The sequence below is a fragment of the Mya arenaria genome, chromosome 2, assembly GCF_026914265.1.
Source record: "Mya arenaria isolate MELC-2E11 chromosome 2, ASM2691426v1".
Classification (NCBI taxonomy): Eukaryota; Metazoa; Mollusca; class Bivalvia; order Myida; family Myidae; genus Mya; species Mya arenaria.
This window is the reverse complement of record NC_069123.1, coordinates 59066970-59089995: the sequence shown is the minus strand read 5'-3', so window position 1 is coordinate 59089995 and position 23026 is coordinate 59066970. Positions and strand designations below refer to the sequence as shown.

The window sequence follows — 23026 nt, the reverse complement described above, 5'->3', positions numbered from 1 at the left end:
TCTTGTATCACCTAAAGCATTTACCATCTTTTTCCGAAACGCAATATCACAGATTGAAATCTTATTTTTCACATGCTCTACCTACTTCTGGTGTGATATAACCGTCACGTACTTTTTCTTTATTACACCTGTGTAGTAAATCATTACTTTATGTCAGTTTGTGGAATTCAGCTCATCACCTGCGCAGTTGAAACAGGTAGGGTGTTTTTGTTGTTAAAACCGGAAAAAAACATGTGGTGATTTCTAACCTGAAACCTGTCATCATATATTACACGAATTTATTCAACACGTTTACGAAATTTGTAAGTAAGATCGCCCCATCGGCTCGCATAGCTAATATTTTTCATGAATACGTTGAATCAATTACGTTTCAAGGATGAGTCGTGTCGGATTTACAAAAAATACAAAATCGTGTAAAACAACAATACACATGTACTTATCTAGCATATGGGACTAAGTATAAGTACATGCCTGATTTGCTGTACGAAAAATACCGAGCCATGTTAAAATTAAGGACACGTACCACGTTGAAGTTTAACCTTTATTTAGCCATAAATTGAACAAAGAAAAGAATACTATGATAAAAGCAAGAACATCTTTTCAACAAGAACGACTTAAAATTACTCGGAAATAAATACATAATTATATAAGTTAACTACAGAACAGCTCAAAAGTGGTCAAAGCAACAGGTGATAAAACTCGGGTGCAAAGAAACATATTCCACTTAACTATGAGGTTAAAAATAGCATGTCATCTTAATAATGACATTGGAAAAAAAAGTTCAACAGAACGGATTTGCCAACTGTATTTGGTGTTCAAGACTAATGCACAACAAAATCAAATTCAATTTAAGCTGGTAAAAATAACATAGACTAGTATCTAAATACCGTATACATGAATACAGATAAAGCGCTTTGTGAGACAATGAATGAGTGACCGCACAGTGATGATATGTCCATATGTACACTATTAAAGATCTTACAACCTTTTACAATCTTCAACCTCTGTAACGAACTTCGCGTTATCTCCCTTTTGTCTGTTGATAAGATAGAGGTGTTGTGTTCTAGTTGGAGCGAGTTAAACACGATATAGCAGTATAGCAGAATGTCTAGTGCATTAAAACAGCAGTAAGACAACAGCAGTAAGCTTGGAAACTAAATAGTTAAAACACACATGGATATCGGTCGACGTGCATACACATACATATTCGAAACTCCTGCGTACGGGACGGGTGACAGTAGCGAGGTAGCCCCGATGGACTTACGGACGAGACAAATGGGTGAACTACTGTTTTATTATCCTTGAATACGAACAAAGATATAAAAAAGGGATTTTCTACACAATTCATTTTCATATTGAAATTAACACATTCCAGAATTTGTATTATCAATGAAATGGCTTTTGGCACATTTAAGGACAGTTGCTTACAGGTGTTCCAAGACCCGAGACGGAATACGATATTTGCGAGCATTTCATAAAGATGACGATTAGCACGATATGTGGGTACTGGTCAAGTTTCATATACAAAACACGGTTATTTTTTCACATTTTTGATGCTTGTATTTCTTCAACCACGTGTTGGACTTGTTAATGAATTGATCGATCTACATGCATACATGAATGATGATAATCCTTATTCATAATTGGTATTGATTGCAACGATCGATGTTTCACATAATTAATTAATTACTATTATGGACTGCAAACCCTTCTGTACCTGCATCGTTGTGTCAATAACTCCTCTTTCGGTACATATAATTGCTGCTGTTGAATGTTTCATCATTGAACTTGCGATTGACTGGTCGTTTAATTAACAGATATCAAAATAGCTACACACTATAGTTTCGTTAAATGGCGACTATATGTTATCATTTTGGAGTAATTTAGACCATTGACCTCAATAAAACGGAAATACATACTTATATTCTTGTTAGGTTTACGGAAGTGCTCAAGGATGTATTAAAACTATGCTTAAGTCTGTGTTTATTTGTTCTGAATATACAGTATTTTCTCGTAGATGTGTGAATACCACCAACGCTTCCATCATCACCACCAACGTCACCACCACATACAAGAACAAGTGTTACTTTTTAAGCCAATTCATTTGCTAAAGCTCCTACACTAATGAATCCATTATCATTCCTACACTAGTGAATCCATTATCATTCCAAGTCATGTACATGCATTTATATTACAAAACTAATTAATTACATGTACTCAGAAAACAATAAAATGGATCATTTTTTCTGCTATGCACACGTCTGTTTTGAATATTCTTTTGTGTATAATAAATCAAACGTTCGCAAAGTGTTCATTATGTAAGCATAAATGCTGATATGTGCAGCCAACATATCTACGGGAGACAGGTTTAACTCCTTACTAAAACCTGGGCGCATGCTTGAGAATATATGTATAAATTGCGTAACTTGAATGCTATCCAAACCATGTTGATCTCATGCCAAGTGTATTTATAACAGCTACCCTGGTAGATAAGAGTTAGAACGTTCCCACTAGTGGGTATACATACACAATTATAAACATAGGTTCATACTTTAATGACGGAATATTTTCGTGAAATGTGATACTTGATTTAAGCAATCATACAGCGAATCTTAGCTCGACTTCAATGCAAGAATCTCATGTTTCGTTACGCGTTATATTCTGTATTCATTTCGAACAATTGATATTCGAAAATATATATAAACAGTATTCACCCGTTGTAAGGGTATTGATTTTAAAGTGAATCATAAATTTACAAATTTTGAGAGAACCTCGTCGTTGTCTGATAAGGATTACAGTGTAAATATTGAAAACACGGACAGTTTAACATCGCAATGGAGTTGAGACGCAAAAAGCATGGTTAGTTTTACTTTTTGACAGCAAAATAGATGTGACAACAAGTGGATTAATGTCAATATTGAGGTTATTTTTTGACTGGGCAGTTACAAACTATAGTTAAGGTTTCACAAGATTAACACAAACATTCAGAAACAGCAATGTGAACTAATTTTAAAATATAGAATGGCGAGAAAGAACACAAATGTAAGTATAGAAAATAAACCATGATTATTTCACTAATGTCACCTCTTTTTAACAGATGCAGAAAGGCGACCGCTGAAGCTGAACAGCGCAGCAGGACAAACGTTTCAAGAGAAGGTTACACAGACATACTTCGACGTAGACTTCACTGATCGATACTGGAGAACAGAATCAGTTCACACCATCCAAAACCCAAGACTCGCGCAGAAATATGCAGCTGCGCGAATCGATCTTGAAAAGCAGGTTAGTGGCAGAGTTTTTACTAGACTAGATCGCAAGGTTTGCTCATGTTGTATTGGACCTTGATGCGAGCTTCCCGTATTCTTGTAATTCTCCACAAAATGATAACGACATATAAAAGATTTTTGTGAATGTAATTTTATCTATTCAGATTTCTATAGAAATATTCGTATGCAAATATTAGAAAACAGTTTCATATGAATGGTGCAATATCAGGAATGTAGTTCACCATTTACTTCAAGGGGAGACCAAAAGAATGTTTGGACGATGTCTTTGCGTTTTCTTACGGGACGGAGAAAATAGTGCAAGATATTTGCCAAGATGGCCAAAGAGTCGGCCTCAAACGTCGCCACGTGCTTGGCCACACCGGAAGTGGCGTCCATCTTGTCCGCCACTACGACATACTCACGCGCTACATGGCACAGCAGAGCGTCTACACGCCGATTTTTGTTGTTGTTTACAAGGTGTGTTCTTTTTGGGATCACCGTTCGTACATTATGCTTATTGTGAATGAAATATATTCTTATTTTCAAATAATATTATTATTCAAGGAAAACATTCATTGGTTGGCGAAATTATTGTACATTTTATTTCTTACAATAATTGATTATATTGAACCCTTTAAGTAATGAACCCTTTAAGTAATAACGCGATGTGTTTTTCATTTTGTAGATATTACTGGGAAAGTCGAAACCTGTTCTTCCTCGCCTTCATAAGCAGGACAAATTTCTGAGACCAGTTGTTGGATATGATAGTCATGTTTCTGCAAGAAATATAGAACCGACGATGCCTATATGTGAGGCTCTCAATTGCAGCTATGTATGTTAAAACAATTTCTTATTTTATCTTCCATTCATTATCTCATTCGCTTGTAGTAAAATACAAACCAGAAAATTGAGTGAAACATTTTAAAGATAATTTAATTAGTTGGATTTAAGTATTTCGATAGTGAGATATCTTTGATCTAGATTATACTCGCGAGTCAAATCCTTTCTAATAAGGCACATGCTAGAAACTAATTAAACAGTTATTCTTTGTCAGTAGGTAACTGTGTTATAAGATGTGTGCTAAGATAAATCTGTTTTTCGATCCGCAGGTGTATCTTTATGAGCACGACGAAGTTTCATCCAATACGGTGAAATTTCCGCGCCAAATATTGCCATATGCTATAATTCATTTGGTGAAGAAGGTTCCTGTAATGACCGAAAATCCTATGTTGGCTATGGCGACTCATTTGTCAAGTTCTTCTGGAGCTCACTGGGAGGTCAAAGGAGAAACGAGGAGAGGTTTCCGGTTCATGTTCTCCAAATCTGGATTAAAAGGCAAATTTAAGACACTTGCCAAAGAGTTGCGCCAATCCAGTAGCCGACGGAAGTCTGTACAGCACGGCTCAGGTATATCGAGGGCCATGCTTCATTCGTCGAAGGATCGGCTTCCTGTATTGATAAAAATGAGGCAGCAGAAAAAACACATACAGTTCAATAGTAAACCACCAAAATTAGACGCTGTCAATACACAAGCCCATTTAGTACATGGCACTGATATTGCTGGTTTTGTCAGCGATTCAGAATCTTTCTCCGGAATAAACATTGGAAACATAAACTGTACATATGATCAAAGCAGGCAATTGCTCATGAAGCCATTTGTTAAGATAAAACGACTTAAAAGATCGGCCATACCAAAATGCTTGATATCAAAAGACCGGTTTAAAGAGAAAGACATTCCTCCAACAACTGACATTGAACACCAGGAAAAGCCAAATACAGACTTGTCTGATAAAAGCAATATCAATGGCGAAGAACAGACACATGGCTTAACAAATGAAAGTGACAAAACTAGTGTTTTGGAGACAATAAATGAAGCGGTTTTACCAAAAACGTGTGCGACACCAAAAACATCAGGAGACATATGTAATCCAGCTGCTGAAAACATGGCAACCTCCAGTGATAAATTGGAACAAAAGGAAGATGGAGGTCAAATGGAAACATTGTTATATTTGGAAGGTAGAGAGAAGACAAAACCCGCCCTTCATAAGAAAGGTAAGCCTGCTGGTAAGATGAGGTATACAACAAGACCAGGAAAGTTTGGACAAACAAATCAAATAAAACACAGAGAAAAATGCAAGAGCACCTTGCATATTCCTAATTTATTGGAAGCGACTAAAGATGTCGTAACTAATCAGGAAAATGAGTTGGCTTATTTATTCGATCACGACCAGAAGGATAACACACACGGCACAACATTAATTGATGGAAGTCATGTAGCTTGTCCATTAGATAGTAAAGAGCACGATATCAACACTGATAATACAGTTTCAGAAACTGGAGAAAATATTCGCAATTTAACTCTCAAACATATTATAACACGCACACTACCAAGTGCTAGTAAGCTTGATAAACTCGAACCATCAAATTCATTGGCTGATGATCATTTTGGTTTCGCTTCGGTAACAGACGACACTTCTAGAAATAAAAATATTTCAGCACAGCAAAACAGTAGTGATTGTCAAGCAGACATACACAATCAAAGTTTAAGAAAGCTTGAAAAGAGCATGTCTCCGCTTACTGGGTATTTAGCGCCGGACATGTTAAATATTTCTCCCGATGTTACATCAGCTTCTACAACTGTAACTGGTATTGATGAACACAATATTGCTTTGAGAGCCAACACTTTCGTAAGTGATGAACACAATGGTAGTAGAGTAGTTTCACAATTAATTATAGCTGACAATCTAGACAAAGCACCAGCAATGAACTTAAATCATACAGATGGTTCCCATAACAAAAATGCAAATGATAGACCAAAGTCCCCTATTGAAAATATTCGTTTGGAACACTCATATACTAGTTGTGATAAAGATAAGGCTGAGTCTGTTTTTGCAAAAGAAATCAACTTGTCAAGCCCTGAAGCAAATTGCATTGACCAATGGACTAAGACCACTGACAAAGCCCCAAATGAGATCGAAACTTTGTCGACTTTAGAAAAGAGTTCTATTCCACCGGCACATCAGCAAAAAACGGACACACCATTTGTAAAACATTCATTTGACAGTCAACTAGCTTTGCCTGATAAAATTTCGCTTACAAAGAAAAGCAAACAAAACACAGCGTCTGCTTTAGATTTGTCTTTACCGCCTTCCAAAAAGAAAAATACAGCAAAACAAAGGCCGCGGAGCGCTCAGAAAGAACAGTGTAAATCCGCATCTGTTACGCAAACTAGCAAAAATAAAGGCACTAAGGGTCAGGTTCAAGGTTGTACGACCGTCAGAACTGATAAAACAGGGGTTAAAGCAGGAAAATGCGCTTTGACAAAACATTGTACTTTAGAAAATGAGGTTGTTCCTAAAAACATTCAGACATTAAGCAAAAACGATCACCTTGAAAAATCTAAATCCAGGTCCGTTAACTATACTTCAGAAAAGGAGGTCGACAGTAAAAACATTTATACATTACACAAAACAGTTCAGCTTGAAGAATGTAAGCCCTCTCAAGTTGATAAAACCTGCACAAATAAGGACAAAAATGGCAATTCTTCTAGAAATGATAGTACAGATGTTGAAGCAGACGAAGGTGCATTCCCTAAACATTGTTCTTCAGAAAAGGAGGTTGGCAGTAAACACATTGAGACATTAAACAAAAATGTTCAGCTAGAGGATGGAAAATCCTTTCCTGTTGATTGTAATTCAGAAAATGAGGTTGGCAGTAAAAACAGTCAGGCATTTAACAAAGACGTTCAGCTTGAAGAGAATGAATTATCTACAGTTGATCACACTTGCACAAATCAGGAAACAACTGGCCTGAATCGTAAATCATCTAAAAGTGATACATTGCCAAAACAGTGTACGTTAGAAAAGGTTGAACACAGTCAGACATTAATCAAAAACGTTCAGAGGCAAGAACGTAAAACGTCTTCTGTTAATCGAACTACTAAAAATAAGGGCACGATTCTTCGACCAAGCACATCAGTCAGAAATGATAATACGGGGACTGAAACAAAAGAAAGCGAACTGCCAACACATTGTACTTTGGAAAGGGGGCCTGTCGACGAAATCGTTAAGACATTAAATATAACCATAGAAACAGATAATGATACTATTGCGAAGGTAATGAATGATCAAGCAACAATAAAGAAAGAATATGTACCACACTCCAAGGGCCAAGATGTTTGTAAATCAGTATCAACGAGCCTATCAAAACAAATACATTCAAACAGCAGTACAAAACGCGACGATAATTATTCAACAGGTACTACAGTAAACGCACCGAAAGACAGGAATTGCGAAATCGAGTCGATACCTCGGAATATTGAATCTTCCGACAGTCGTGAAATTAAGAACACGTTAAATGCATCAAAACCTGACAACAAGTTATCAAGCAAAATCAATAACTTGCCCGAATCAGAAACAAAAGGATACAGACTTTTAACTATTGACGAAGCAGAAAAAATGGTTGTCGAAAATTCTGACAGTGTAAATTCTAAAACAAGTGAATGTACTGGAATACCTACAATGGTGCAAGAAGCGTTGAACAACCCTCACGATTTCATACAAAGTACCATAAGTAAAGAATCGGGCAAACCAAAATACGCAAAGTACACTGATTTGGTGGGTAAGCCTGTAACGATCGATAAAGGTGTTGCCGATAAAGTTAAAAACTTTCTTTCCAGCAAAGTCGCAGCTGCTGCATATAAAAGAAAAGAGGCACAAAAGGAAAATGACCGTTTGCCAACTTTTGATAAAATCACGAAAACGCAACACCGGACTTCGGATTATAGAAGCCCAGTTGAAACAAAAGCAAACAATAATCAGATGATGGATTTGCCTGAGCAGACTAGAAACCACCCTGACACAACTAAAGATTCTTATGAAACCAAAACCAATGAAGAAAACAGCGCGTCTGTTAAACAAGAAATGGTAGAATCTGCAAATGAGGTACAGAATTTCAGAAGTGTAGCTATTGATAGCGCGGCAAATGGCGTAACAAAGGTACACTCAGCGAAGGATTCGCAGAAAATGGTAAATGCAGATAAGGAAACGGCAAATCAAAAGGATCTGGGTGATACAAGAAGTGCAATAGTGAAAACATTACGGGAGCTCTCTGTTGTCTTACAGTTCTTATCAGATAACAATCAAAAAGCAACAATGTCTATGAATGCTTTGCCCGAATCTGACCGTGATCGATTTAATAAAACAGATAATTCACACTTGTTAATGCCAAGTGATACATTAGCGGTTTCCAATGTTAAAACTGAAGACACCGACACTAACTTAAAAGGAAAAACAGACAACTCTGAGTTGCAGAAAACAACACATGAACCATGGCAAAATATATCTATTAAGGCAGAACCAGTCGATGAGATAGAAGGGAAAGTTGTATGTGACGTTGATTATAGACAAAGGCGCAAAAGTTGTTTTCAAGTTCACACAGACGTCCAATACAGCGATATCGAACGACGAGATGAGCTGCCACAATTATTTGATACTCATGACCAAGATGACATTACATTACTTGAACATTTTGGCGTCCCAATAACGTTTACTAGAAATGAAAAATCGCTGGAAAGGGAAACATATGTAAACAGTTCCATAGGTTGCGTTGTACCTGTCCCTGAAATTAAGATGGAAACAACAAACACTTTTAGTAAAACAACGTGTCCTTCTAACACCCTTCAAAAACCAGGGGTACTAAATAAGGGCATTCACCAACGGAAGAACATGTTTGATGTCAAAACTTCAAAAACAAAAGTTTATCCAATACCAACAATAATCGGAAATTTTCATAAAACAACACCTACGGCTGATCCATTGGTAAATATGTCCGGTCCATTGAATGAGTCACAAGAGACATCAGAGAGTGAAATCCCATCATCTTTAAACACAATTGTGACAAAACAGCCGGAGACGCAGATTATTGAAGACAACACTGAAAATGCAAAGCTCGTGATGCCCGCAATACTTACAAACACAGAAGCTATAGTTCCAAATAATTCGACCAAAGAAAGCACGGAACATTTAAAAACAAACACGGATAGAAAAAACAATTTTGCAAAATTAACAGAATCTATCAATAGAGAAAAAACAATTCCAAAAGAAGAACAGCCAAACAAAACAAAGGAGAAGCCATCAGACAAAATAAATTCAGATCCAAACGTTATTCCTTTTCATGAAGTAATGATCTTAAAAAATCAGCAATATAGAAAATACTTGCGAGGCACTACAAGTAAAAGGTTTATCGATTACAGTGACATACGGAAGAGAAGGAAAGAGAGAATAGAATACGAGCATTCGAAGAAAAAAACAAGATCCAAATCTAGCGAACGTAATCGTAGACGAACACATTCATCTTCAGACCAAAATGAACGTAGCCGAACGAAAAGCAAAAGTAGACATAGGTCACATTCGCCATACAGGAAACATCGGTCTAGGAGCAAAAGCCAATCCACAAAAGAAACGAGCAAACGCGCGCTTTCAAACGATGGTAGACGCAAGGGAATGTCTGAAAATCAAGACGAGTCACACTCGCCATACAGGAAACATCGGTCTAGAAGCAAAAGCCAATCCACAAAAGAAACGAGCAAACGCGCGCGGTCAAACGATGGTAGACGCAAGGGAATATCTGGAAATAAAGAGGAGTCACATTCGCCATACAGGAAACATCGGTCTAGAAGCAAAAGCCAATCCACAAAAGAAACGAGCAAACGCGCGCGGTCAAACGATGGTAGACGCAAGGGAATATCTGGAAATAAAGAGGAGTCACATTCGCCATACAGGAAACATCGGTCTAGAAGCAAAAGCCAATCCACAAAAGAAAAGAGCAAACGCGCGCGGTCAAACGATGGTAGACGCAAGGGAATATCTGAAAATCAAGACGACTATACAAAATCGACAAAAAAATCAAAAGTACAAACGTTTAACGGTTTCTTTTCTTGGCGTCGAAAGTATCGCAAACGCAAAGAAAACAGTACACCAGGTGCACCCTTTTTTCCGGGAATTGCTGCAACAGAAAGCGCTAAGCTTAATCGAAAAAAGCGCGAAAAAGAACGAGATTATCTGCGAGAAAAAATTGAAAATGCTATAAAGGAATACCGCCGCACTTTCCAAGACACCACTGGAGATAAAAAAGGTGATACTAAAGTTGCAAGTTATTTACACTATTTGACAGAAAAACTCCAAATTCTTCAAGTGAAACGAGATAACATGAACAGCAATACTGGACATGGAAGGAACAAGACACAGGGACTAGTTGATAGAAGCGCCTATAAATTCAGAGACATGTTCTCACCCGAGTCAGTAAAAAGTAACAAACCAAACGAGTGCATTAAAACACCTAAAAATGAGGAAGAACTAGATGACCTTTTAAAAACACACCTTCACAGACATTATGAATATTTAACAAAACAAATAAAGGAAGAATTGTTCAGCCAGCTTGTTGGAAGTGCAAACACTCCGGGATCAATTGACGAAAGTATGCTTAATGATATGCGAAAATGTAATGAAAGTCATGCAAGTGCTAAAACAGAAACTTCATTTGATAGCAGAGACAGAAAAAAATTCAGTCAAGGTAATAACGAATTTCATCAGTGTTATTCAGGTACCAATAGGAATGGTCAAATGGATAATAAGCACTCGAACTTTCAGTCTAATGCTAGAATTGCTCAATATTACGGAAGAGGAGGATTCATGAACCATGCTCCTTTTGTACCATTCAGAGGTCGAGGACGAGGTCGTTATCCACGTAGACCTTTCCGGGGGTTTCGGGGTAGATGGATGGGCAGGAGTTTCTATGGCAACAATTCTAGAAATCTGCAGACTATTTCTACAATGGATGCGCATGGAGCTGAAATGAAAAATAACACTGGTATCACATGTGAAATAGATCGCAGTGTTGTCGCAAAAGACGATATTGTGGACGAATTTGATGCACGTTTTTATAGACAAGGCTTTTCTGCAACACATGCAGAACAAGACAGAGCAAATGGAGGAAATGGAAATGATAGTACGTTATCAACTTCCGAAACAGAAAAACGTAATGATCATGTAGAAACCAGTTCACTCAAGGTTGAGACCAAACTTCCACAGAACCAAAATACACATGAAAACGAGCATGTCGATCAACTTACCATTATGCCGGTTGACCATGTCAAGACATCGAACATGCTTCAAGATGTACACGGTGCACTGACCGAAACCATCGAAGATATTCGAGCAGAAGGTTCTAGTTGTACGAAGAAGACCGAAGCCCAAGCAGAAATCACTAAGTCAACACCTCAAATTGACAACACCCAAATGCATACATCAGATCAAAGTCAAATGGATAATAAAGATGCTAAATTGGATATTCAAGAGAAAACAGTTGAAAGTCAAGCAAATAATATCAACACAGTAAGCATATCCACCCAAAAAGACAAATTGGAAGATGAGAATACAATTCAACCACCAGCTGGTGACGGTATGAGCAACATTGAGAAAATGATTCGTTATTTTCGCGAATATAGTGATATTGAGGATGTTAGTACAAATGAAAATGAGTTTGATGAAAACGGCATTGGAAAACAGTCAAATTCACAAACACAAACTCAACGAATGGAAAAGGACGATTATGATTTACATCGTGAAAGATTACAAAGTTTACGTGATAAGGATACCAGAATAGATGGCCAAGAAACTAAAATGCTGTGTTCGAAAAATACTGAGGCAAAAGAAAATGATGGAAACCGGGCAGAACATTCGCCATCTAAAGTGGAGTCAGATTTTGCCCGGTATGAAATAAAATTTGTGAGAAAAATGTCTAAAGATACGGAATCAGAATTAGAAAGGAAACGCAGTGAGCTTGCTGCAAGTAAATGGGACACCTATAATCCAGATGAAGGCGATCGGTCATTGTCTGACTTAGAAAGCGAGCGATCAAACTTAGAAAAAGAATTAGGAATAGAAAGACGACGAAATGTGCAAGCTCGATATCTCAGACAGGAGCGAGAAAATAAAAATGAAAGAGTATTTAAAGATGATGAATATTGCCGAAATAAGGACAGTATTATAGAAAATCGGAATATCCGAGAAAACAAACAATATCAAACTGATCGGAGAAGAAATAGGGATAACAACAGAGAGAGTGAAACAGATGACCTATTGAGACGAGACAGCATTTATAAACGAAGACGTAGTTACGATGAAGGTTATCCTGATGAATTTAGACAAGAACATGAGCAAGGGAGGAGTGTTAATAGGATCGACTCATGTGAAAGAGATGAAAGAACAGAACTTGAACGCGTCGCTGTCGGCAGATCATTCGACCAGTATGAGCCCACGCATGACTACGACAGGGAACCACGACGAGCATTACTAGAGTGTGATCGTTTTAGAGATAAGTCAGAGAGGAATATGGTCCAATCGCCCGAACACCACTTAATTTCTAGGAGATCAAACGATACAAGCATAGATCGTGAACATGGTCAGGGCAGCAATTATGAAAGAGAGAGGAAAGATTCCTTAGAAAGTGAAACGATTCCGAACGATTACAGGCATGAACGACGTCAACGGAGTTACGACATCGACTATGAAACATGGGAAAATGACTCACACGGTTCATCCAATAAACGATCGTTTAAGTCAAATAACGACGGAGAATATGAATACGAAAGAAGACTTTTGGAAGAAGAAAGAAGGCGCAGCGCATATGATAGTCTGACAAGTGAATACATGGATAAACGAACAGAAACATACGTTAATGTACGTCGTGACATCCAAAGTACTGATCTTGAAATACAGCTCATAGAAAAGGAGAAAAAAGAATTAGAACGTGAAAGGAGGGAGCTAGAGCTAGAAAGATTACGAATGGCGCGGGACAAAGACGTGATTGAACTTCAGCGTCTAAAGCTTATGAAAGACGAATCAGAACGATATTCATTCAGTTCCAGAGGACATTTTTATAAATTTCGACCAGCATACAGGCCGTATTATTTTCGAGGAAGAGGACGAGGATACAGAGGAAGTTATCATACACCATCATATACCAGAAGCAAATATGACTTAGACAAATACACGCATTCAGACAGCGAAAGGATTGAAAGAGATGACAGAAGTTACAGGGACGACATTGATAAACATTATAGGTCGGCCAATGATTTTAGAGGGGATGGTCATGAGAGACATTTTAGGTCATCTCGAGACTACAGAGAAGATCGCGACAGATATTCCGGAAGGTCTTCGAGGGATTCTAGAGAGGAAGATCGCGACAAATATTCGCATAGGTTTTCAAAGAGTTATAGAGATAGCGATTATGACAGACATTACCGGTCTTGCAAGGATGATAGAGATGGTGATGACAGAGACGGTGGTGCTAGAGATAGCGATGCTAGAGATGGCGATGCTGACAGGCATTACAGGTCTTCCAGGGGAGAGGATTCTTATCATTTAATTTCAAGCAGAATGAAACAAGAAAAAGACGATGAAAGTGAAAGTGTAACCACAGGTGGGAGTGATGTAGAAAAGAATAGGGTGAAATCTGTGGTAGTACAAAAATCTTGAGTTTGGAAACATATATGTTTATAATAATGTTTTACATTTTGTGTGTGTTTTTGTTCTTGTTCAAATTGACTTGAAACAGACTGAGATACCGATGCTTTAATTTGTTTTTATTTGTATAATTTATGTACATAAGATATCCCATAGACTATATGCATTTGTATCAATGATGTCATATGAATTTAGTACGTTATTGTAATATATTTGTTTTGCAGACCTTATTCTATTTCTGTAACTGGATTTTATACTTAATATTCTATTAAATGAAATATGTTAATATGTTTCACTTTGACCCTTTATTATGTCATTTAATAGTTTTAAGTGTTTGACTTGCTGAATGTTGTGAAATTAAATCGAATAACCAGTTTGTATTTGTGGAGAGCGTTTTTCTCCATTTCCTAATAAATACATTGAATTGTATAAACCTAGTTATACTATCCAAATTCAATACATTTGGTTTGTAAATGATTAATAGAAAAATATTCTAAATCATGAAGTATTGCTTAAGATACCACAAAGAGGTTCCCAGGATAAAACCTAATCATTATCTGTGTCTTTTCACACTGCAACAGCATTTGAATGATTAGTTTTGTGTCCCAGGTCATGATGAAACACATACACTTTTTAACTTTTAGTTTACATGTATTACTCGGCATGCATTTTAAACATTTTGGTGCCCTTGTGGTACGTTCCTTTTTAGAGCAATGTTTTACTAAGCAAATTGACTCACCAGACACTTAGCTTTAATCCAAAATGTAACCACAATATATTCATTTAAAGTTTGTGTAATACATCGTTGATAATTACATGGAGATGTACTTTGTGGTTGCATTCTGGGTGCCTGCGAGGCGCTGTCTTGTTTGGTTAGTCTAGGTCAAGGTTATCAAATGTTGAAAAAAAAAGTTCCAAACGGGTAAACGTTGAAAAACAGCGTTCTTCGTACTGTGTATATAAGCTCGCAGTAATTGTTCCAAGTTTCTTGTTTTGCAACGTTCTGAAATAAGGTAATTGGTCAACGTTTGAACCATTAACATGTTTCCTTTGTTTGCATCTAAACATTAACCACCATATCAGAACGGTTACAACCAGGCGGAGTTTAACCGTGCAATTACAATCGTGTGTATACACAACAATGCTTGCTTTTTATTTGTTTGAATGCTAGATATTGGAACATTGACATTGACAAGATGGAACCAAACAATTATTTCACCCATTACCCTAGTTCGCACTGAAGCACTCGTAAATAATTTCAATAAATCGGGTTGGGGTGCAGTAACTTGGAATATAAGCTGGCAAAGTACCAAATTTTATACCAAAACTGCCGTGTAAACACATAACGTTAAAATAACGTTACCATTACCGTTGTCTTAACATTATGCATACGTTGTTACAACGTTGTGAATGTGGGTGTGTTTTAAGGTCATGACAACGTTACTTTGGCAACCAATACACAACCTTCGTACGACGTTGTTATAACGTTATATTGCTGTATTTTCTAAACGCTGTTGCACCGTTACCGCCAATGTTGTCTCAACGTTAGGAATGTGGAGTTATTTTAACGTTGAAACAACGCAATTTTGGCAACCAATACATAACCTTCATACAACAAAATGGGTGGTTAGGGTAAACAAAACTAAAAAACGCCTGTAAATGCAATAGTATCAATACTGTTTTATTGCTGGTCTGGTGGATGATTTAAGTTTATTGTATTCTTCCTCGGACAAGACATAGATGTCCTACATGCTCGACCAATAATCAAGTACCATGGTGATTAAGAACGCTATATTCAATTTATTTACTTTTCTTTCCTCTAAATAAAAAAAAAATGTATTTTATCTAAATAATTTCAATAAACTTTACGTAATATAATATTCGATTAAGATTAGGATCAAGAGTTTATACTCATATTCATTCATTTTTCTTACTTCGAAACTGCGTCCATCCAATGGACCAGGATAACGTTGTCACGTTAGAACAATGTTTTCTTAGTTAAAGGAAACCTAGAAAACGTCTCGCAAAGTCTTTAACACAACGTTAGTTTAACGTTAACATAACGTTGTCCAATCCCCAAATTCCATTATTATTTTAATTCTTGCAAATCGTTATGCGATGCTTGCCTTGAATTATTTATTCCATTACTCATAATGAAAAATAGTGACAAATAAATTCAGGCACTAACGTTGTGACATATAGAATCTGATATGAGGTGTCATGTTATACAAAATACGAGTTCATGATAATTGTTATTAAGCGAGTATCTGGTGAGCTTCATAATATACTTGTTGGACGAGTTATATAGTTTTTAGTATTACATGACGACAAATGTCAGATTCATTTTAGCATATATATTAGGCTACGCTGTCATGTCGTCATACAAACAAGTTGCGATTCTCCTTATTTTGAATGAAATTAAGGCCCCCTGAGAATATTTTACGTGTTAATTTCGATCACTGTATTTAACTTCTTGGAAAAGCTGTTTTGTTGGTGAACAACTGAACGAATACACAGAACGAATAAGAGTAAGCAGCGAATCGCACCAACTCTAGCTTAAACAAAACGTGTGTGATTTAAGAAAATATGTAAGGCTGTATAACATTGCTTACATGGGGTTGCAAGTGATAAAATGTTAAACAATAACATTATCATGACGCAACATTCACACAACGTTAAACTAACCTTATGTGTTTGCTATGTGAATTTCTGATTGCAGCCATTGACTGGAAACTGACTGACCGTGGCAATAACCATCAGAATACGATACTTACTAAGCAACGTCACCAAGGTAGTTTTAAGATAATTGCTATCTTGAGTTGCTGGCTTGATACCAACAGGCTAATATCCCCGAACACAGCCAACAACATTTACCCTGCGGTTTTCAGATGCGACCCCGTTGAGGTCACTCGTTCTGCAGTTTTCATTTTCGAATTAATCGGTACCAAAACAATTTGGGCGTTTTTGTTGGCAATACACTACTTTTGGTTAAACATCGGTTTCATGAGCTTTGTATGTGTTGGAACAGTCTCAAATAAAAAGAAAACCAGCTTAATCGTTTGTTTGACACAAAACTAAACTGGCTTTTGAAACCATCGAAACCCCCTCCAGGTTTCGTCGGTTCGTTCCCTCCGAAAACTAGTTCACTTCGATTAAAACAACATGGCGGACAGTAATCAAACATGTAAGTTGAAACACCATTTAGTCAAAAAAGGCAAACGACCATCTGCGGTATCATTGCTTTGAAGAAATTAAAAACTAATGGCTTCACGGAAAAGCTCCACCATGTTGTTGAAACTGTTCACGAAACCATGCATTTGTTACTTCAATCAAAACATTCGAAACAGGTTTCCAAATCACCGAAACCCATGAAACTAAAACTGAAACTAGTTTTTGAGTTTGGAAAGCTCAAAGTAAGGTTGTGGAATATATCCTCCTCGTAGCATCGTTCCCCTTCCCCCAGACTTGCGTTGAAAATCTGAATGAAGCTGAAATTATTTTGTTTTCATCCAATGGCGTGAACAATGCTAGACAAGGACTTCCCGAAATTAACGCACTCATATACAATTGAGATGATGATTTAGTAAAACAAAACAAACTGATAACATGACTATTGTAGAAGATTTATTCACACTTATAATTAATAAGATTGTATAACAATTGACCAGTGAATATAAAAACCATATGAGATTGTCAAGTAAGTAGTGGCAGTGTTACTTTGAAAACCAACGGCAACATAAAGCTCATAAACAGTACAGTTGACAAAGCATTAAACATTTAGAAACACTTTAAAGATCCGTAGAAGATAAATCCCCTTACATAATATAGAAAAAACAAAGATAATTAACACTTCGGTTGAAGTCCTGTTTGCTTGACTGTTGATTCAATCACGAATCTCCATAGCTTCTCAGCCGACTTCTTTAAACCACAAACTTGGATTACTATATTCACCGCTTCCCCGCCTCTATTCTCCTCTACTTTCGATGCGATTTCCGTTGGTTCCACTCGAGGACGCCGTAGAGCGCGGATCCCACGACCAGGAACAACAATGTTATGACCAACTTGGCGCGTGTGCAGATGTACGCGCTGTAACCAAAGCACAGGATGAAGCCCGCAGACTCGCAGATCCGGTAGCTGGCGAAGGCGGTCTCCGGCTTCTCAGTGAACAACGAACCGTAAAGAGCTAGAAAATTAATACAATCTCATGTACATTCTAAAACAGTCGATGTAGCCATAAGCCGCATTATCAATTTATATTTGAAAAAACCCCAACTATTTAAGCATTCCTATCATGGAAAAATAATAACTCGCTTAATTAATAAATTCGCTTAGAATACAACTTACATTTTAAGCCAATGAAATCGCAGATAGGCAACCATTAAATACTAGACTTAGTCATTAAGAATTTCACCTTTCGCGGGTGTTTTAAGGGCCGCCTACCGCCAATCATCCGATACACACTCCCTAAATCAGATTTTGCGTTGTCAATGTATCAGCCAATGAGGTTGTATTATAAGTCAGTTAAATGACCTGAAGTAATTTCTTAATGAATAAGAAGGGCTCGTTTGCTACGCTCACTCCGCCTATTCTTATTCATTAAAAAAATAATTCACGTCATCTAACTCTTACATAGTACGACAAAGACGGTCATTATGGTTTCAACAGCATGCCATTTTCCTAACTACCAAAGCATAGTACATGTATATTAAAATGTGTATACACGCGTGTATAGTATGATGTACATGATATCAGACACAGCCCGAGCACTCACCATTAACAAGCGTCTGTATGATGGCATCCCCAGCTCCCCAGCACACGGCTATGAGATAGAACACGTCCACGTGATCCGGGGACGGTTGCCATAATAACAGCGTCACCATAGAACCTCCGTGGAGAATAAATACTGAATAAAAATAAAGATGCAAATGTTACAAACGCGTTTCGTCCTTGTTTACGTTTGTACAAAGTTTCAAGCCAATACCTTATAAAGGGTTTAAAGTGATTAAAAATTGCCATCCATTATTTGAAGAAAATTCGTCTGAAACAAGTTTAATATTATGTTATTGTATATTGTACCTGCTACAAACCAGGGAACGAAGCCGGTGTGTTTCACAAGGCGGCCGACCGTCAGGGAGCCCAGGGCGTCCGATATACCGTACGCTATCATAACGTAACCAACGTTCCATACCCCCAGCACACAGCTGATATACGACTGTAATTATACCCAATGGGCCATCATATACAGTGTCTGTTTGAAGAAAAAGAGTGTTAGCCTTGGTTCTGTTGTCAAAAGAGATTTATTTTCGTGTTCCAAAATCCAAAGACCAGTATGCAGATATGTATAGCTCGACTTATAACTATACACGTGTATGTTCTAGTTCGAACCAAACTGTGAGTTAAATATTTATATAAACAAGTATGGCATTGATTACCCTGGTGAAATCCCCAGCCATGAACGCCTGTTCCACGCCGCTGTAGACGGTGAGTGGGATGAGGAGCTGCTGGTAACGCGACGACAGGAAATGGCGGGCGATAGCAGACAGTTGGTGACGGACCGGCGCGCGGCTCACGTCCGTCCGGACGGATATGTTGTCGAGCAGGACGGCAACGATCGCGAGCGCCAGTATCCCGCAGCCAAGGTAGATACCGCACACCGTATACACCTTAAGCAAGACGTTACATGTACCTGTACTTCCGGTACTTTGAAAGGTATTTTTTTTATTCTAAAACAGAGCAATTATTCAAAACAAACAGCCATGGTTATGTACCTAAACTTAAGTCTTACCAATGTCTGAACACGAAACCATACAGTGAGTTTACCAAGGGGACCTTGCCGTATCTGGAACTACATAGAGCTGCAACAGTCCGACTTTTTAGTTAACTTGTGTATATATGGCATATAGTGCCATGTTTTTATGTTAGAAAATACCTTGGTGGTGTTAGGTCTGTCCAGGTTAGTATTGTTACGGTAGTCGGTTGGGCAGTAGTTGGCGCCGCACGTGGCTAGCACGTCTTCGGAGACGCTAGAATTGTCGGGGGCCGCCTGACTGAACACCGCCGAAGAGATCAGATTACCCCAGATCTGACCTTGCAGGGTAGGGGAAGAATGACAATATGGCTTTAGTTTAATTGTTTTTGAGAAGTGTAAAGTATAATGTTCAACAACGCGGATATCTTCGTCCAGGACCGATGAGATACAATTGTGCCAGCGACATTTGGATTAATAAGAAAAAAGTCACAAGGACTTTTAACCTTCATTCATCTGCCTGGTTTAATAACACATTTATAATCTACAAAACCTAAATTGTAAAGGAGTGAAGGAGTGTTACTTTGACACTGAACACGTTTTTTCGCTTGGTCAAAATCAAGAAGTCATCACGAAAACAAATCTTACTTGATTGAAAGAACATGAAGAATATGCCGAAGAAGTTGCTAATGGTTCCCTGCTTGGGGGAGCCGTCGAGGACCGAGTACCAGGCGCCTAGTTGGGTTAGGTACGTGCACTTGGCAGCCCATAGGCTCGCTGCGCCGCAACCTACAGGGTTGAACTTTTTAAAAAATTATTTCTAGATTTTTAACCAATTATTTGTATACAGAATCCTGATTCCACCGTTAATGTTCTGCTGTCAATCAGGACGCGAAGATGCGACAACATTGTTTTGCAGTTTCGTCCTCAGAATTTCATAAAAGCAGGCAATATCGCCCTAATGTTACTCACAGCGGAAACAGGATTTCGTACATGTTGTGCATTTTGAACTATTTTCCAATGATACCTCGTAAATAATGTATTTCACGTACCTAAGACAATTGATGCGGGAATCATGGTGGCCCAGACAGGGTACAGGTTGGCGGCCATGAACACAATGTAGCAGGCCATGCTCCCGACCAACGTCCATTTGCATCCCAACACGCTAATTATCTAAAGAAATGCAAAAAAAAAGCAAAATTGTGACTCGCATTACTTTGAGCGGCATATGGCACAGAAAATTTACACACTTCAATGCCTGCCAATACATAACCAATAAATGCACACTTTTTCCTCGGATACCATTGCTTGGATATACAACTAGGGATGTTACAGGAGTGACGAAGATATTTAAATCCGTCAGGCCTTTAATATTCATAACTTAAGAGTCCGGACATAGACTGACCGACCGATAACAAAGCTGCAATAAGCAAGCTAGCTGAGGATGGCAGTTATTATTACGGTCGCTATTGGCCTACGCTTACCAGTGGGGGCAGCAGGAGCCCGGCCAGCATGCCACATGCGTAAATGACGGAGAGGCTGACGGTCCCAAGGCCCGCCTCCTTGTTCAGACTGCTCTGTAGGTTCTGAAGCGACTGGAACGACGTGAACAGGAACAGGAACGCCCCGCTCACAACCACCAGATTCTTCAACATCCGCTTCCGGCCGAACGGTGGTGGCGTCACGTCTACGGCATCGAGTTCCTTGTCGCTGGTATGACGTGATTCTGTTGCAAGGAACGCGGTTTCTTCTGCGTTGTCATCAAAAGAATCGTTTCTGTTGACACTGAAACCTTCGCCAACTTTAGTAAACTTGATATCGGATTCTTGATTATCCGAATTACTTTCCATCTTCGTAATTATATCCGAAAAAAAAACCCCTGAAAACAGTGCTAGCAGAATTTAAAGCTTAATGCGTTCCATATTGATTCATTGGTTGGCTTGTCTTGTCTATTAACACAGGCGTGTGGTTAGTTGCAACAGTTCATTAATTGTTGACCATTGCCATGGTATCCGTTTCAATTTAATGTGTTCGCGATTCACTAAGCACAAATCAGGTATATAGTAAATGCATTTAAGCAGTTAAGGAGACACTGTGTTCATGTTTGAGACATCCATTCATAGACTGTTTATTAGTTTATAATATAACTTTAAATTATATATTTCCTTAATGTCTGATGCATCTTCGTGCACCAAAAAATCTAGAATATTAAGAAGTACATGTAGAATCTAGTTTTAAAGAATATAGTATACGCTTTGGCATTTAACAGTGTAAAATGTGTCCCATTTAAGAACTGCTTGACTGAATGACTCATTATGCGTATACCCCCATATTTTATATGCATGCGAAGAGCAATTCTTTAAATGTTAAACCCTTAACTTTTAAAGAATGGCTGTGTTCCTTTTAATTGTAACGTTATTTTCTGAATAGTTTCAAATCAACATATGTATTTAATGTACATGATACAAAAAGTTTCAATTATTTTTTGGCAAATCTGCATATTGCCTTTGTCAATAGCTACATAGCTGAGAAACAACTATACCTACAGAAAAAGAAACCGTTTCTCGGCAAATACGCTATACATTCTAAACTAGGGAGTATTTGCGGATGAAACGTGAATGATAACTTTATTAAAGTATACGATGATTCTTAAACAAATTGTTACATATTTAATGAATATCAACGCTATAACTCACGTAGCGATAAGTTCTCAGTCAGTATTTTGTATGCTCACAATTGGCCTTAATGCAAGCTAGATGGAAACAATCACACTGCTAACGTCGAACAAACCATTCGGAACTCCTCGGCCATTTTATCGAAAAAGTTGTTTTCGATAAAAATGGCCGAGGAGCTCCGAATGCGAACGAACGAGGTTGCACGACACAGGTGTTACTGAAACATTCACCAGAACGTTGATAAACCCTACAACAGCACTACTGTCCAAATTGAAATCGAGATTATTCAGAACACACACTTCCAACCCAGTGATTTCGAGTGAATTGTAGATGCTACTGCATACCACTGTTACCGCGCTTGTCCGTGATGTTGACGTAAAACAGGTCGAATCGCAGGACGCTGGGGCCTCATGTAATGCTTGCGATTACTTTTCTGAGATGTGTAAGTCTGATTTTGATTATGTGAAATGTACTAAAGACACTATTCATATGTAATTTCTAGATACGATATGTAAACTATGTATACACATATTGTTTTGTATATGTGATTATTTTGAATGAATAGCTTGGCAATTACAAAAAGAAAAAGTCTGATATAGACGTCATTACATATGGACTTCACATGCGATCGGCCGGAACATGGTCAAAATGATGGGAAACAACGTTTTTATTTAGTTCAAGAACAATCAGACCACAAAGTATTTCGTTTTCACTTCAATGCAGTTGTCACTTCCACGAAGCTTCCATCATTTGATTGACAGATATAACGCAAAAATCTTCAAACTCAATATGGAGTTTGATACAATTGTGACA

General features: G+C 37.9%; 2 protein-coding genes across 5 annotated transcripts in view; one reads left to right on the top strand and one right to left on the bottom strand.

Moving 5' to 3' along the window:
- Window positions 1-14215, top strand: part of LOC128204249 (uncharacterized) — a 30458-nt gene extending 16243 nt beyond the window's left edge. For 2 of the 3 annotated variants that reach the window (XM_052905643.1, XM_052905662.1), the window contains 4 exons: window positions 3098-3282; window positions 3522-3743; window positions 3952-4098; window positions 4376-14215. In XM_052905643.1, coding sequence (XP_052761603.1) covers window positions 3098-3282; window positions 3522-3743; window positions 3952-4098; window positions 4376-13804 — 9983 coding nt within the window. In that variant the 3' untranslated portion in view covers window positions 13805-14215. Of the gene's footprint in view, window positions 1-2557; window positions 2860-3097; window positions 3283-3521; window positions 3744-3951; window positions 4099-4375 lie in introns of those variants that run through there. The other variant, XM_052905652.1, reaches the window with a different exon arrangement.
- A 3206-nt stretch (window positions 14216-17421) lies between these two features.
- Window positions 17422-22957, bottom strand: LOC128208288 (protein unc-93 homolog A-like). Of its 2 annotated transcripts, none has more exons than XM_052911819.1 (8): window positions 21023-22954; window positions 20591-20711; window positions 20187-20327; window positions 19722-19879; window positions 19225-19455; window positions 18869-19004; window positions 18564-18695; window positions 17422-17975 (listed from the first exon to the last, which is right to left on the bottom strand). In XM_052911819.1, the coding sequence occupies exons 1-8, from the start codon at window positions 21386-21388 to the stop codon at window positions 17767-17769; spliced, it is 1494 nt and encodes a 497-aa protein (XP_052767779.1). In that variant the 5' UTR covers window positions 21389-22954; the 3' UTR covers window positions 17422-17766. The 2 variants fall into 2 exon arrangements, with proteins under 2 accessions (XP_052767779.1, XP_052767789.1); XM_052911829.1 differs by having other exon boundaries at window positions 17838-17975; window positions 18880-19004; window positions 21023-22957.
- Window positions 22958-23026: the final 69 nt, after the last annotated feature.

Bases quoted from the DNA above. Each gene is read 5' to 3' on its own strand.
- LOC128208288 (XM_052911819.1), bottom strand. From the start codon at position 21,388: ATGGAAAGTAATTCGGATAATCAAGAATCCGATATCAAGTTTACTAAA. The intron at 20,328-20,590 runs GTACGTGAAATA...TCAACCCTGTAG, and splicing joins TCCCGCATCAATTGTCTTAG to GTTGCGGCGCAGCGAGCCTA. The intron at 17,976-18,563 runs GTGAGTGCTCGG...TTAATTTTCTAG, and splicing joins CATACAGACGCTTGTTAATG to CTCTTTACGGTTCGTTGTTC.